Below are 15,809 nucleotides of genomic sequence, written 5' to 3'. Positions count from 1 at the left end.
TTGGGCACATGCTGCTTCTATTTGTAGAACTAGTTTTCCAAAACAGCTGAGAAGAATATATCTAATATAAGTTTATTTACCAAAACACACATTTTCTTTTACGTGTTGGCTGATATCCCATATTATACTTTTATGTAAATATCAGCAATATGCTTTCACTCAAACAGTTACCCTCCCTAGAGGAAAGTCCTGGTGAAAATAGAGAATATATTTATTCTATATGTTGGCAAATTGAATTTAACTAAAATATTTTTTAAAAGATCAAATCTAAAAAAAAAGAGAGAATATATGTATTTTTACATATAGCCAGCCTTTCACACAAAATGATAGACGAAAAAATCCTTGACAGAGATTGATAGATAACCAAGTACACAGGGAGTTTGTAACATAGAAAAAAAACCCCTAAAAGATAATGTATTGAGATGAAAAGAGAAATAAAAAATTGTATATATAGATAATTACATACTTTTGCATATAGAGTTCCGGCTTTAAAAAAGAACAAGTTTCTATTGTTTTTTGATGTAATGTGCAACTCAAGTCCCCTGAGTCTTCATCCAGAGCTTTTTTCAAAGGCTAAGCTATGGTTGTTTGCATGGGTTGGCAACAGGTCTTAGCTTGAGGTACTCACACTTAGGAGGAATAAATTTTACAAGATGATACTGTTTCACACATTTTAGAACACCAATATATTATGTAGATAATCCCTCTCTCCCCTCTGTTGTTCGTAACGTTTGAACAGATAATCAGTTGATAATGAGTCTTCCATACATTCTGGAAGCATCATGCACATTAATTTGGAAAATGGCCACTTTGTGCGTACTTAGGCAGTCACCAATAGTATTTTTGAGACCTTTATAGGACTCCTTAAAAACCAGGTTTGCTTGAGATAAAGTGGTCATTTTTAGACAAAGCAGTTGTATGTCATGGAAAAAGCACTGACCTGGGTGCTTGGACCCCAGGGTCTGAATGCACCTCTGAGTTTTGTTAAGTTGTGGGATCTCAGACAAAACATTTCACCTTTAAGTGACCTTCTCGAGCATTTTCATAGCAGCTTTGTGTACATTAATCATTCAACCCTCATCACCAATGTGGTGGTTTGCTTGCTAATGGCACTCTTCAGATGGAGAAACTGAGGCATGGAAGTGAACGTGCCCAAGTACACAAGCTCTTAACTGGAAATGCCAAAATGGGAACCCAGATGTTTGGCCCCATGCTGATACTCTGAGATATTGAATTACACTTACCCTGACAAGGGTAGCTTTGAGGAATGGGATCAATAGAAATCATACAAGATCTTCTCAAGGCCTGTGTATATTTCTGGAACTGCATGAGTCTACAGAGATCCCCAACACTGTCTATCAGTATAGGTGGCCTGAGTGGTCACATGGATGGTCAACTTTGGCATAGCCATTAGTGTGAAACGCACATAGAATGTCCAAACTGTCTGGTCCACTCACAGATGTTGAGATTGGGAGACACTACATTGAAAAACCTGGTAAATCTCTCCCAGTGGTGGGTCACAGAAATCAAGAAATATTTTAGTGCTCATTGATGGCATGATCACCCTGAGCCCTAGAAAGGCTCAAATGCTGGAAACTACACATCCTAGCAACAAGGATAAATAAGAACTCAAAGTAGCATTTGGCTATTAACCCAGGGTCCATTATATTTCTTGCAATTCTCTTACAGATCTGGGTTAGATAATGCGGGGAGGAACCCAGGCCTCTCATTGTAAAGAGCCATTCCATTAGTGGTTGTCTACTGTCAGCATCAAGAGCTGCCCATTTTGGGATGCCTGGGTGGCTCAGCGGTTGAGCATCTCCCTTCAGCTCAGGGCATGATCCTGGAGTTCTAGGATTGAGTCCCACATCAGACTCCTGCGGGAAGATTGTGTCTCCCTCTGCCTATGTCTCTGCCTCTCTCTCTGTGTCTCTCATGAATAAATAAATCTTTAAAAAAAAAGAGCTGCCTATCTCAATAAATACACAGATGAGATGCTACTGGATGGAAAAATACCATAGGATTAATTACAGTTATTTTATTTATATTTGTGTTTTTAAACTTTTTTTTTTACTATCTTCTGGTTTGAGGGAGTCTTTAATTATTATTTTATTTCATTATTTTATTTTGTTTATTTTATTTTTAAAACTTTTTTCTTTTTTTTATGTTTTTTAAAAAATTTTTTTATTGGTGTTCAGTTTGCCAACATAGAGCATAATACCCAGTGCTCATCCCGCCAAGTGCCCCCCTCAGTGCCTGTCACCCAGTCACCCTCACCCCCACCCACCTCCCTTTCTACCACCCCTTGTTTGTTTCCCAGAGTTAGGAGTCTCTCATGTTCTGTCTCCTTTTCTGATATTTCCCTCTCATTTTTTCTCCTCTCCCCTTTATTCCCTTTCACTATTTTTTATATTCCCCAAATGAATGAGACCATATAATGTTTGTCCTTCTCCGACTGACTTATTTCACTCAGCATAATACCCTCTGTAACTGCATATTTTTAAGCCAACCACATCTATCTACACTCTTCTCTCATTTAAGTCAAGCAGAGCTCTCTGAGTAATTCATGATATATGCCACTAAGGAAAGCCTGGAAGTTACTCTGTGTCCTTCTAGTTTGTCACCTGTTTGGATGGCCAGTTGGAGGAGCTTCCTTCTGGCAGGACAAATGAAAAAAAAAAAAGACTTCACAACGGGCAGAGGGAGGGGTGGGGCTCCCCCAGTACATCACAGTTTACATTCAGTCTACTCATTCGCAGAGCAACTGACTTGCATCAATTAGGTTGCCTTAAGCTAGGAGTCAAAGGCTCTGTTTATCCTTCATTTCCTATTCCTCTGTTTGCTTTTCCTTTTCCACCAAGGAGGATGGCCCAGCAGCAGCTCAGTATATGTTTATTAACCAGTCAGTACCATACAGTGTTGCGCTGTATCCATATAAACGGTGATCCTTCATAATTCCTGAGCAGGACCACCAATGGACTGATAGTTACTCTGTGTTCTCTTAGATCTAGCCAAGCGTGTGGTGCAAGAACTTTGCGATGACACATCAGAGGAAGAGCCTCCACCTACTACTCTGGTAAGCTTGTCTATCTTTGCCTGATTTAGAAATTTTCATTTCTTGGTTTTCCTCTTTTTGAAGTGAGTTTAGATATGACAACATGACAGTTTACTTTTTAGATGTTAGATAATATTTTCTTGGGGTGTTGGAAGGGGAAGTTGTTTTTTAAAAAGATTTATTTATTCATGAGAGACACACACAGAGAGAGGCAGAGGCACAGGCAGAGGGAGAAGTAGGCTCCATGCAGGGAGCCCTACGTGGAACTCGGTCCTTGGTCTCCAGGATCATGCTCTGGGCTGAAGACGGTGCTAAACCGCTGAGCCACCCGAGCTGCCTGGAAGGGGAAGTTGTAAACTGTGTGGTAGGGGACTTTTTTTCAGAAGCAGTTTTCCTCCTTAAATTAAGAATTTTGTAATTGCTGTGTCAGTGAACTTGATAGATCTACCACCAACCCCTCAGGAAAAGCTCATGTGGTTTCCATGGTTTACACTATGCTTGCTTTGAGGGCCTTTGACTTTACTACTGTTTTTTTTGTTTGTTTTTCAATAGTCACCAAGAGAACCAATGACAGAGTACACACATGACCTGACCCTCATGGTGTCTTCTTTTCTGTAACTTCAGGTGATCTCAGAAACCAGTGAAAGTGGTACGTATTCTGGAATCGGTCTCTTGTTGGGAAAAATTCTAGATAGTAAGGCAGGTGGGGCATCATTGTTGTCCTCAGTCTGAAGAGCCACCCTGATTCCAGGTTCCTGGTAGAACTGAGGCTTGGTGAGGGGAAAGGCAGATTTTCCAGGTGAGAAACTATGTTCATGTTTCTACAATACTAGGAAGCCAATATATTAACTGTGTGTAGTGTGGGTATGTGTGTAGTGTGGGTATGTGTGGGGTGGGGTGTTTGTGTGACTGTATGTAGTGTGATTTTGAGGGTGTGTGTGCGTGTGTGTGTGTGTGTGTGTGTGAGAGAGAGAGAGAGACAGAGAGAGAGAGAGAGAGAGAGAGAGAGAGAGAGATAAGTTTCTCCTGGATATATATCTGACAGATAAGTGCATGATGTCAACCTTCTCAGAAAAAAGTCTCTTCAGAACATGAGAGACTCCTAACTCTGGGAAACAAACAAGGGGTGGTGGAAAGGGAGGTGGGCGGGGGGTGGGGGTGACTGGGTGATGGGCACTGAGGGGGACACTTGATGGGGTGAGCACTGGGTGTTATGCTATATGTTGGCAAATTGAACTCCAATAAAAAAAAAGAAAAGAAAAAAGTCTCATTACACTGCACACTTTACAGTCTTTTTTCTGTGTGTGGCCCAAAAGAGGCAGTCAGTCCACACTTGTTAACCAACTGGCTCCATATGCTCTAGCCTCATGTCTATACCTAGCTACACTCCCTGAGTTATTCTTGAGCAGGACCACCAATATGCTAACAACTATCCTGTGTCCTAGATTTCTTTGAGGTTCTACTAGAAACACTTCCTCAAGACAGGGTTTATGAAGAAGACCTGTCTATTGCCAAGGTGAGCTTGACTGTCTTTGCTTTCTTGGTTTCTTTACAATTAAATTCAGATAAAAACCTGAGTGTATTTTTTTTAATTTATTTTTTTATTGGTGTTCAATTTACTAACATACAGAATAACACCCAGTGCCCGTCACCCATTCACTCCCACCCCCCGCCCTCCTCCCCTTCTACCACCCCTAGTTCGTTTCCCAGAGTTAGCAGTCTTTACGTTCTGTCTCCCTTTCTGATATTTCCCACACATTTCTTCTCCCTTCCCTTATTTTCCCTTTCACTATTATTTATATTCCCCAAATGAATGAGAACATATAATGTTTGTCCTTCTCCGACTGACTTACTTCACTCAGCATAATACCCTCCAGTTCCATCCACGTTGAAGCAAATGGTGGGTATTTGTCATTTCTAATAGCTGAGTAATATTCCATTGTATACATAAACCACATCTTCTTTATCCATTCATCTTTCGTTGGACACCGAGGCTCCTTCCACAGTTTGGCTATCATGGCCATTGCTGCTAGAAACATCGGGGTGCAGGTGTCCCGGCGTTTCATTGCATTTGTATCTTTGGGGTAAATCCCCAACAGTGCAATTGCTGGGTCGTAGGGCAGGTCTATTTTTAACTGTTTGAGGAACCTCCACACAGTTTTCCAGAGTGGCTGCACCAGTTCACATTCCCACCAACAGTGTAAGAGGGTTCCCTTTTCTCCACATCCTCTCCAACATTTGTTGTTTCCTGCCTTGTTAATTTTCCCCATTCTCACTGGTGTGAGGTGGTATCTCATTGTGGTTTTGATTTGTATTTCCCTGATGGCAAGTGATGCAGAGCATTTTCTCATATGCATGTTGGCCATGTCTATGTCTTCCTCTGTGAGATTTCTGTTCATGTCTTTTGCCCATTTCATGATTGGATTGTTTGTTTCTTTGGTGTTGAGTTTAATAAGTTCTTTATAGATCTTGGAAACTAGCCCTTTATCTGATATGTCATTTGCAAATATCCTCCCCATTCTGTAGGTTGTCTTTGAGTTTTGTTGACTGTATCCTTTGCTGTGCAAAAACTTCTTATCTTGATGAAGTCCCAATAGTTCATTTTTGCTTTTGTTTCTTTTCCCTTCGTGGATGTATCTTGCAAGAAGTTACTATGGCCGAGTTCAAAAAGGGTGTTGCCTGTGTTCTTCTCTAGGATTTTGATGGAATCTTGTCTCACATTTAGATCTTTCATCCATTTTGAGTTTATCTTTGTGTATGGTGAAAGAGAGTGGTCTAGTTTCATTCTTCTGCATGTGGATGTCCAATTTTCCCAGCACCATTTATTGAAGAGACTGTCTTTCTTCCAATGGATAGTCTTTCCTCCTTTATCGAATATTAGTTGCCCATAAAGTTCAGGGTCCACTTCTGGATTCTCTATTCTGTTCCACTGATCTATGTGTCTGTTTTTGTGCCAGTACCACACTGTCTTGATGACCACAGCTTTGTAGTACAACCTGAAATCTGGCATTGTGATGCCCCCAGATATGGTTTTCTTTTTTAAAATTCCCCTGGCTATTCGGGGTCTTTTCTGATTCCACACAAATCTTAAAATAATTTGTTCTAACTCTGAGTGTATTTTTGAAATGATATATATAATTTCCCTGGTGGGGAGAGTGCTGAGTGGTTGTTTCTTGTCAATAATTACTGGATTTGAGAGGATATTTACCATTGGTGACACCAAACTGGTTACAAGTGTTGTGGTAGGATCCTTTCCCTTAGCAACAGTTTTTCCTGCTGAGATGAAGAATTTTGTAGTCACCATCCTGAATGGACTGGAGAGATCCCCAAGGAAAAGCAACTTCCTACAGGCATCCTCTTTACTTCCTTTGGGTGCCTTTGACTCAACCACTGTGTTCCATCTGGTTTTCTAAAGTCACCGAGAGAGCTAAAGATCAGTGAAGACAGAAAGTGTACAGCATGACCTGAGCCTCATGGTGTCCCTTTTTTCTGTACCTGCAGGTAGCCTCAGAAACAAGGGAAAATGGTATGTATTCTGGAACCAGTCTCTTGGTGAGAAAAATCTCTAGATGTTAAGGCAGGTGGGGCATCTTGTCCTCAGTCTGGATAGCCATCCTGATTCCATGTTCCTGGTAGACTGAGGCTTGTTTGTGTGTGGCAAAGGTAGATTTCCCAGGTGAGAAACTATGCCCATGTTTCTACAATACTAAGAAGCCAATATATTCCCTGTGTGTGGTGTGGGGGATGTGCATGTAGCTTGGGGATGTCTGGTGTGATTCCATGCAGTGTGATTGTGTGTGTGTATGCATGTGTGTGTATGTGTGTGAGAGACAGAGAGAGAGGAGAGAAAGAGAGACTGAAAGGCAGAGACAGACAGACAGACACACATAATGGGAGATGGAGAGACAGAGCGAGAGAGAGGTTGTGTGTTTCCTCGGGAGATAGAGTCTACTGACATTGCAAAATGGCCAGTGTCAACATTCTCAAAAAAAAAAAATCTCACCACACTGCACACATTATAGCCATGTTGCCCTGTGTGGCCCAATGAGGCAGTTCAGCCCACGCTTGGTAACCAAATGCCTCCATATGCCCTAGCCCCTGTTCATGTTATTCTTGAGCATCGCCACCAATGTGCTGACAGGTACTCTGTGTCCTTCTAGATGCCCCTGAGGATAAAGTGCATTGGGCATGGCTTCTTAGGAACAGAGCAGAGGAGCAAGGAATGCCTATTGCCAAGGTGAGCTTGACTGTCTTTGCCCAAGGAACAAGTGTTGCTTTCTTTACAATCAACTTTTTTTTATTTTTTATTTTTTATTTTTTTTACAATCAACTTTAAGGAGAATCTGACAGTGTACATTCAAGATGATGTGTGTGTGTGTGTATATATATATATATATATATAATTATGTATATGTATATATAATATGGTTTTATAATTTCATATATATATAAAATTGCCCTGGTGGGAGAGTGCTGAGTGGTTTCTCTTTCCCACCATTACTGGATTTGAGAGGATATTTACCATTGGTGACACCAAACTGGTTACAAGTGTTGTGGTAGGATCCTTTCCCTTAGCAACAGTTTCTCCTGCTGAGATGAAGAATTTTGTAGTCACCATCCTGAATGGACTGGAGAGACACATCCCCAAGGAAACACAACTTCCTATAGCCATCCTGTTCAATTCCTTTGGGTGCTTTTGACTCAACCACTGTGTTCCACCTGGGTTCCTAAAGTCACTGAGAGAAGTAAAGATCAGTTCAGACAATGTACAGCAGGACCTAAGCCTCATGATGTGTTCTTTTCTCTACCTGCAGGTGGCATCACAAACTAGTGAAAGCGGTACGTATTTTGGAATCCGTCTCTTGCTGTCTTTAGTCAGGAGCACCATTCTGATTCTGGGTTCTCATTGGAATGAGGATCAGAGGTTTAGTGAAAAAATGAGTCTTCCAGGTGGAGACCCATGGTCATGTTTTTACAAGCGGCTATGTAACATGCAACTAGTGAGTTTGTGTGCATGGCAATGGGGTGTGTCTATGTGTGAATTGACAGGGTATGATTCTGAGTGTGTGTGTGCTTGTGTGTGTGTGTCTTTATCTGTGTATATTTCTCTAGATTTATGTCTCCCTAAACAGCACAGTTGCTGGTGATAGCTTTGCCATTTAGAAAAAAAGAAAATCCCCTCATCTTGCCTCATTGGTGTGTATGTATGTCATAGCTTATTGAATTGTATGATTTAAATCTGTATGTTGTGTATTGAATGTGAACTATACCTTGTTTCATCTAAAAAAATCTGGGAAAATATTCACTGCACTCTGAACGACCACCTGGGCCCAGACTTGCCCACACTAACCATGACATTTGGGCTCCTTCTGAGCAGGGATGAGGCAGGTTGCACAGGTGGCTGATATGAGCGCTGTACGGACATCTTCCTAAAAGTGTGGAAAGAGGGGATTCAAACTGTGGGAGGAGCCTCGGGGTCCATCGAAAATAAAGAAGACGTGGTCTATGTATATGATGGAATATTACTCAGCCATTAGAAACAACAAATACCCACCATTTGCTTCGACGTGGATGGAACTGGAGGGTATTATGCTGAGTGAAATAAATCAATCAGAGAAGGACAAACATTAAATGGTCTCATTCATTTGGAGAATATAAAAAATAGTGAAAGGGAATAAAGGGGAAAGGAGAAAAAATAAGTGGGAAATATCAGAAAGGGAGACAGAACATGAAAGACTCCTAACTCTGGGAAATGAACAAAGGGTGGTGGAAAGGGAGGTGGATAGGGGGTGGAGGTGACTGGGTGGCGGGCACTGAGGGGGCACTTGACGGGATGAGCACTGGGTGTTATTCTATATGCTGGCAAATTGAACACCAATAAAAAATAAATTTATAAAATAAAATAAATAAAATAAAATAAAAAGAGGGGCTTCCTTCCTATTCCGTCCTCTTCACTTATATGAGTGACAAAACAGGCAGAAAATGGAGTCAGGTCTCCTGTTCTCCCACCCAAGTCATATCAGAGGGATGGAAGCAGGGCCATGTAGACATAAGGAGGTTCCACCCAGGGCCTGATCCACCCAGGGCCAGGAGGGATCAATTTTTACTTTCCTCCTTCTGGGAGTCACCTGACAACCAGTCCTTGTCTACATGTTGTTGGTCAAGAGTTTTCTGGCTTGCAAACACATTTACACTGAAGAGATCTCATGCCATGTGGCCACAGTGGATGTAGAACATTCTAGTTGTGGGAGGTGAGAGGGGCGCAGACTCCAGTGCTTGATGACCTTAGCACATGGGGGCTGATCCCAGAGTCAAGGTGCTCCTTGCTGCTTGCTTTCATGGCCCAGAGGACATCAGTTTGAGAGTTTTCTGAAATGGCCTTAGAATTCTCAGACCCAAACTCATGGGGACAGGAGCCCTTGCTTGTCTGGGGTGTGGGGCCCCACACTAAGCTAGGTTCCTGCCCAGACTCTAGTCAGGACCAGGAAGGGAAGGGTGGGCTCCTCAGAACAGTGAAGTATCCCCTCTCTTCCCCTTTGATCTGATTACCTCCAGTACATGTGTCCAGGGTCATGTTGTTCACCTCTGCTTACAAGTGGCCCCTGCTGGAATTCCTCTGGGACCTGGGTGTGGACATTCCTGCGAGTGTCCCTAGGAACTTAACAGAGCTGGCATGTGTGCAGGAGCCTAGGGACAACTCATAAATGAATGGTCAGATTGGGACAGCAGACTCCTCTGCAGGAACCACCAAGGTGTGGGGGGGTGGTCACATCTTCCTCATCTTTGGATCCTAGACCTGGCCTATCCAGGGGAGGTGGGGGTGGGTGGGCAGCAGCTAGCCAGACTTGCTGCTCTTGCTTAAATTAATTAAAGTCAATGAAGTTACACATTCCATCCCCCGTCATACCAGCCACATGTCAGGTGCCCAGTAAAGCATGTTTACAGCCCAGACCATTTCCGTGACCACAGACGGCTCTCCTGGGCAGCTGCTCCGGGCCTGCATAGGGACTGCACCTGGACCCCACCTAACCCAGCGTGTGTCCATCAGAGCTGGGATCTCAGGTGGATCCGTGTGCAGGTGAGAGCTGTCATGATCCTGTGGAGATGGGGAAGTGCCAGGTGAAGGGGGATCCTTTCTGTCACTGAAGGTTTGCAACTGTGGTCACTGTCCTGTTGAAGGGCTCTAGTCCACGGAGCCCAGGAAGGTCTGAGGACTTGGAGGAAGAGCAGGTGTTGCCAGGTAAGCCAGCCTGGCCTCAGCTAGAGTAGCAGCAACAGGGGAAATGCTCTCTAATAACCTGATGCCCATGCTTGTGTCTCTAAAGATTGGGTGGTGGAGAGTATATATCCCTCCAGTACTAAGGATGAAGACTCTTCAGATAGGGAACCCAGTCAGGTGGGAATCAATGGGAGATGGTTCCTGGGAGCAGTCGGGATACATTTGCTGCTTTGTAGACTGACAGTGGGAGGTATGAAATCAGATAGGCAAAGGAAGTAAAAGTATAGAATGGTTTTGTTCTTTTTCCCCCCTTTTTAAAAGATTTTATTTATTTTAAAGAGAAAGAGTGAGCAAGTATACGAATGGGTGGGAGGGGCAGAAGGAGAGGGACAAGTCGACCCCACGCTAAGCAGAGAATATGCACAGGCCTGATTCCAGGACACTGGGATCATGACCCAAGCCAAAGACAGAAGCTTAATGGACTGAGCTACCCAGGTGCCCATGTTTGGTTCTTTTGGTATAATAGTAAGAGGTATTCTGTTTCTGGGCTTTGAGTGTGCTCTGTAATCATATTTTTTTATTTGGTATTTAAGATTATCTTTCCCAGAAGACCAGTTCTGGCTCCCTTTGTCACTGCCAAGCATGAAAGCCCTTGGTTATGTTTGATTAGCATCTTTTGGGAATAGAGCAGGAGAGGTTTGTGTTTGGGTTTTTTGCACTTACCTCTGATGGAGGCAATCTCTGGAAACACAGCTCTCCCATACACATCTGACCCTGGAGACAGAGGCTTCCGTCTGAGCCAGGTGCTGGGGGAAGCTATGCACCCTCTCCCTCTGCAGCTTCAGAGGGAGATGAATTGTACACTGATGAATGAAGCAGCACCTGCAGGGTCTACCGTCAGGCCTGCCCTTGGGTGAAAGGTGCTCCCGGGGTGGGCAACTCAGAGAACATTCCCTCTCAGCCTCCTGCACCTGCTCCCGGGTCCTGCTGCAGAAGTGAGGTGGGTGGCGTCCTGGAGCACATTTCTATCCTCTCTTACCCCAGACCTCCAGTCTGGCACATGAATAGAATCTGCACCTGTCTCCATGTGAGAGAGGCCCATGCGCAGCCTCCTGGAGACTGTCCCTGGCTGGCAGGAATCGTAGAGGCCTCTGTGAAAGCTGCTGGGCTGGCCACATTCAGTCCCTCTCAAAGTCCTGCAGATCTGGTCTCCTGGGACTGACTAGGCCCAGGACAGAGGCTTTGAGCACCAGAGCCAGAGTCCCTGCTTCTGTCAGTACCTGCTATTCCAGCCACACAGTGCTGGGCCTGCTCCCCACACCAGGGTCCTGGCCCCACCTAGGAACTTCCCTCAGGCCTGCCCAAGGCTCCCCTGCCTGGTCCTTCCAGGGCTCAGGGCAAATGCTGGCAGACAACCTGAGTTTATGTGGCCACATCCGTTTTAGAAAGTCCATCATCCCACTTTTAGACTAAAGGAAATCAGGCAAGTTACTTTACATCTACTGTCACCATTTCCTCTGTGGGCTAGGACACTTATAGGCTTCTATAAGGGTTAAGTGTGTCTCAAGTATATAAGATCATGCCAGGTACAAGGCAGTCAGTTTATATGCCCAGTGGGGTGTCATGGCCACATGCAACCCCAGGCTTCCAGGCCCATGGTAGCTGCCCTAGTGTTGGCTGGATTGGCTCTTTGATCAACTGATTGATTAGAGACGGTGGCAGTAAACCTATAATCATTCTTCTATTGTCCCCACATCAGATAACAAACTGGATGTTGGAGGTGACAAGAGAAGGGAAATGAGAAATTAATGATTAAGAGAAAGAAGTGGAAGTGAAGGAGGAGGGAGTAGAAGGAGGTAGGAAAACATGGGGACAAAGTCATGGGCACTGTGGCTGCCTCTTGGAACAATGGGATGACAAGCTTTGCTTTCTGGTCCCAGGAATGGAATCTGAGACCTGAGAAGGGCCCAGAGACCCTGGGCCCTATCCTTATTACAAGGGTGAAGGGATCAAGGTCTCAGGGGTGGGCAGGTGGGGGGACTACAGAATGAGGGCAGAATTGAGTTCTGGGGTTGAGGATATAAATCTCAGGAGCAGTGGCCCATATCTTCCTCTCACCTTGACTGTCCCCTTTCCTTTCCCCAGGCCACCCCATCCCCGTTCCTGTGGTTGTACACAAGGAAGACAATTTCACAGATTATGAAGATTTAGACCCATAGATCAACAATCTGTATGTAATTTGTTTCCTCTTTCATCTCTTTATACTTTCTTATTAAAAAAAATCATTTGGAGGGACACCTGAGTGGCTCAGCGGTTGAGTGTCTGCCTTCGGCTCAGAGCATGATCCTGAAGTCCTAGGATTGAGTCCCACATTGGGCTCCCTGCATGGAGCCTGCTTCTCCCTCTGCCTGTGTCTCTGCCCCTCTCTGTGTGTGTCTCTCATGAATAAATAAATAAATAATCTTAAAAAAATCATTTTGAGATAGAGCATTTAAGCATTTAAGGGGGAGGGGCAAAGGGAGGGAGTGAACCTCAAGCACACTCCCTGCTGAGTGCAGAGCCTGACACTGGGCTGTATCTCAGGATCCTAAGATCATGACCTGAGCCAAAATCCCACATTGGATGATTACGTGACTGAGCCACCAAGAGCCCCTATTCTCTCTCTTGTTGATAAACTCCTTTTTGTAGTTTTGGCTAATTTCCTCTTTCCTGCTTTTTATGATTCTCATCCTGACCTGGTCTCATCTAGTCACTTGATGTCCTTGGATTTTCAAATTTATAATCTTTCTCTTCAGCCCCGATCAACTATTTCCTTAGCATTTTCCCGGTTTCTGGCCCCCAGTCTGCATAAAAAATTGAATGTACAAATGGGCCATAGCCAGACCATACATAAAGATAGGTTTCTGATCCACAAACAATCCAGGAACCAACCCATCATCTTGTTGTCAGCTGAAGAAGCAGGACTACTATATATAAGTCAGGCTTGCAGGAAGTTTGGCTGCTGTATCTAGCAACTGGCTTAGGATTCTATACCTTAACCTTCATAACAATTGGCCCCAAATGACCATATTTATATTTGAGAGTGTCTTTCTTATCCATCTTTGCAACCTAGGACTGACTGATCAACCAGAAACAAAACCAAAATACACTCCCAACAATCACATAGGATGCCTTGCTTCTGGACCGCTCACTACATCCTCTCCATACCAAAAGCCTCCCAACAGGGAGTAGCTGAAGCCTTTCTTCCCCCCGTCCTCCCCAGAATGAGTTCCCACGCTTCTGTCTGATGTTGAGTCTCTGCCCAACACAAATGATGGTGGCTGACTCCCTTGCTGTAGGGAGCTCTGAGTAAATATTCTCTGCTTGTTCTCACTTGGTTACTTTTGCTTTCTGCACAGGTAATCACAGAGATCCCACTGAGACCCCATCTAATTTCCCTGTTGCTTTAAGACCCTAGCCTTCAAGCAAGTAGTGCTCACAGAAGCCCCCTGGGCCTTGCTGCTTGCAGGTTGTTTGGTCCATGATGACATGGTGAATGAGCACTGGATCTGAAAGTTGTTCTCTGAGTGAGTCCCTATGCTACCAAACTCGGTATGACACCTGGATCTTGTTTTTGGTTCCCATTTGTTTTGGCCTCCTTGGTGGAGTCAGCCCATTCCTTCTTGTTCCCCTTCTGCTGTCTTTTTTGTTACAATTTTGCGTTGTGCTGTGTAAAACTGTTTTTTGTCATAAGAAGAATCAGAGCATAGAACCACGAATTGGCCCTTGTGAATTTTGTCTGAGCCAGCCTCACATGCCAATGAGTTTGGTGACCTCGCTGGACTGACATCCACTCTGAGGAACTTTGCTGAAAGTTACCAATCAACTGGGAGAACAAGTTGAGGATCCCCTGCTATCACAATTTTGTGTCTGGAGAGTATTTTCGGTTTTCTATCATCTGGGGAGTACAGGTCACTGGGTCTGTGTTCAGAGGTGACCAACTGTCATTTTGGGGTTCAAGGCATGAGGTACACAAATGTTCTACTAACCAGCTCTTTTGGGTTCATCTAAACCTAAACTCTCTCCTCTACCAAAAAAGAAGTCTGCTTTTCACATGTACTTTCATCAGAATCTTTTTATTTTTTTAACATTTTAAAATTTAAATTCAATTTGCCAACATATAGTATGAAACATGCCACAACATGGATGGACCTTGAAAAAATATTATGCTCTGTGAGGTAAAGCAAGCACAGAAAGACAGATATTGCATGATTCCACTTATGGGAGGTTCTTAGGATAGGCAAACTGTTAGAGACAGAGCTTAGCAAGGGCTGGAAGAAGTGGGGGAGGTGGTGTCATTTCTTCCTGGGTATGGAGGTTATGTTGGACAGAATGAAAAAGTTTTGAGTGTAGTTAGTAGTGATGAGTGTACAGTGTGTGAAGGTAATTAATGCCCTGAATTGTATACTGATGAATGATTAAAAGGGATAAATGTATCATCATGATAAAAAAGTTAAAAATAAAAAAAGTTAAAAATCTAGTGGAATAGGTGATGAATACAGTAACTGCATATAAGAAGCATGGAAGGGGATCCCTGGGTGGCGCAGTGGTTTAGCGCCTGCCTTTGGCCCAGGGCGTGATCCTGTAGACCCGGGATCGAATCCCACGTCGGGCTCCCGGTGCATGGAGCCTGCTTCTCCCTCTGCCTGTGTCTCTGCCTCTCTCTCTCTCTCTCTCTCTGTGACTATCATAAATAAATAAAAATTTAAAAAAAATTAAAAAAAAAGAAGCATGGAAGCCAAAATGATCTTGTAATATTTGAAGAAGTGGGAATTTTGCTAGGCTTTAAAATGGGCAGGAGTCACAGGACTCCATCATTGAAACAACATACATTTTAGTGTTTGCCTTTCTTTAGATTGACCATTTCACGTGGATTAAGTTCCCCTTAGGTAGAAAACCAAAGGCCTCATTTCTCATTTCCATCCTGCTCCTCCTCGATGCCTGCCTTCAGCCACTGAGGAGGGGAGTCCAGCAGCTGCTCAGTCCTTGCCGGATAACCAATGACATGCATACATTCTCGCCCTGTGTCCATAGTAAGCAAAGCTCTCCAAGTAATTCCTGAGTAGCACCTCCAGTGTCCTCACAGCTTCTCTATGTCCTCCTAGTGCCTTCCAAGGGCCCATCGGAGGAGCTTCCCAGAGTCCTAACAGAGGAAGGGGCCCCATCTACCCCCAAGGTAAGCTGACCTGTCTTTGAGATTGAAACTTTCCCTTGTTTCTTTCTTCAAAAGAAAATATGACAAAGTGCATTATACATGCTATCCACAATTTCCTTGTTTGGGTGGAATGTTGAGCCCATTATCAACTGACACCTGATTCAAAAGGGCATTTAAGAAGTTTCAAAGTGTATGGTGGTGAGCAGTTTCCTCAGCAGAAAATTCTCCTCCTTGAAAAAGAAGTTTGTATTCACTGATCGAAATGGACTTGAGAGATCTGCCATGGAAACCCCAAGCCTTTTCTTTTGAGGCTATTGACACAAGCACTGTGTCCCACCTGA

At 43.9% G+C, this 15,809-nt stretch overlaps 1 protein-coding gene across 3 annotated transcripts in view; it reads left to right on the top strand.

Moving 5' to 3' along the window:
• Window positions 1–15,809, top strand: part of LOC144300003 (uncharacterized) — a 34,600-nt gene that overhangs the window by 15,115 nt on the left and 3,676 nt on the right. Inside the window, exons 2-10 of one of the 3 annotated variants that reach the window (XR_013366669.1) lie at window positions 3,006–3,076; window positions 3,680–3,704; window positions 4,501–4,571; window positions 6,557–6,581; window positions 7,216–7,292; window positions 7,870–7,894; window positions 12,034–12,130; window positions 12,420–12,504; window positions 15,419–15,489. Coding sequence is in view for 1 of the 3 variants with exons in the window: in XM_077875968.1 (XP_077732094.1) it covers window positions 3,006–3,076; window positions 3,680–3,704; window positions 4,501–4,571; window positions 6,557–6,581; window positions 7,216–7,292; window positions 7,870–7,894; window positions 8,433–8,488 (350 nt within the window). In the remaining 2 variants the exon portion in view is untranslated. Of the gene's footprint in view, window positions 1–3,005; window positions 3,077–3,679; window positions 3,705–4,500; window positions 4,572–6,556; window positions 6,582–7,215; window positions 7,293–7,869; window positions 7,895–8,432; window positions 8,688–12,033; window positions 12,131–12,419; window positions 15,490–15,809 lie in introns of those variants that run through there. The other 2 variants (XR_013366668.1, XM_077875968.1) reach the window with 2 other exon arrangements.

The sequence above is a fragment of the Canis aureus genome, chromosome 27 (assembly GCF_053574225.1).
Source record: "Canis aureus isolate CA01 chromosome 27, VMU_Caureus_v.1.0, whole genome shotgun sequence".
NCBI classification, from domain to species: Eukaryota; Metazoa; Chordata; class Mammalia; order Carnivora; family Canidae; genus Canis; species Canis aureus.
Note: the sequence above shows the minus strand (reverse complement) of the source record. Positions and strands in the feature narration are given on the sequence as shown.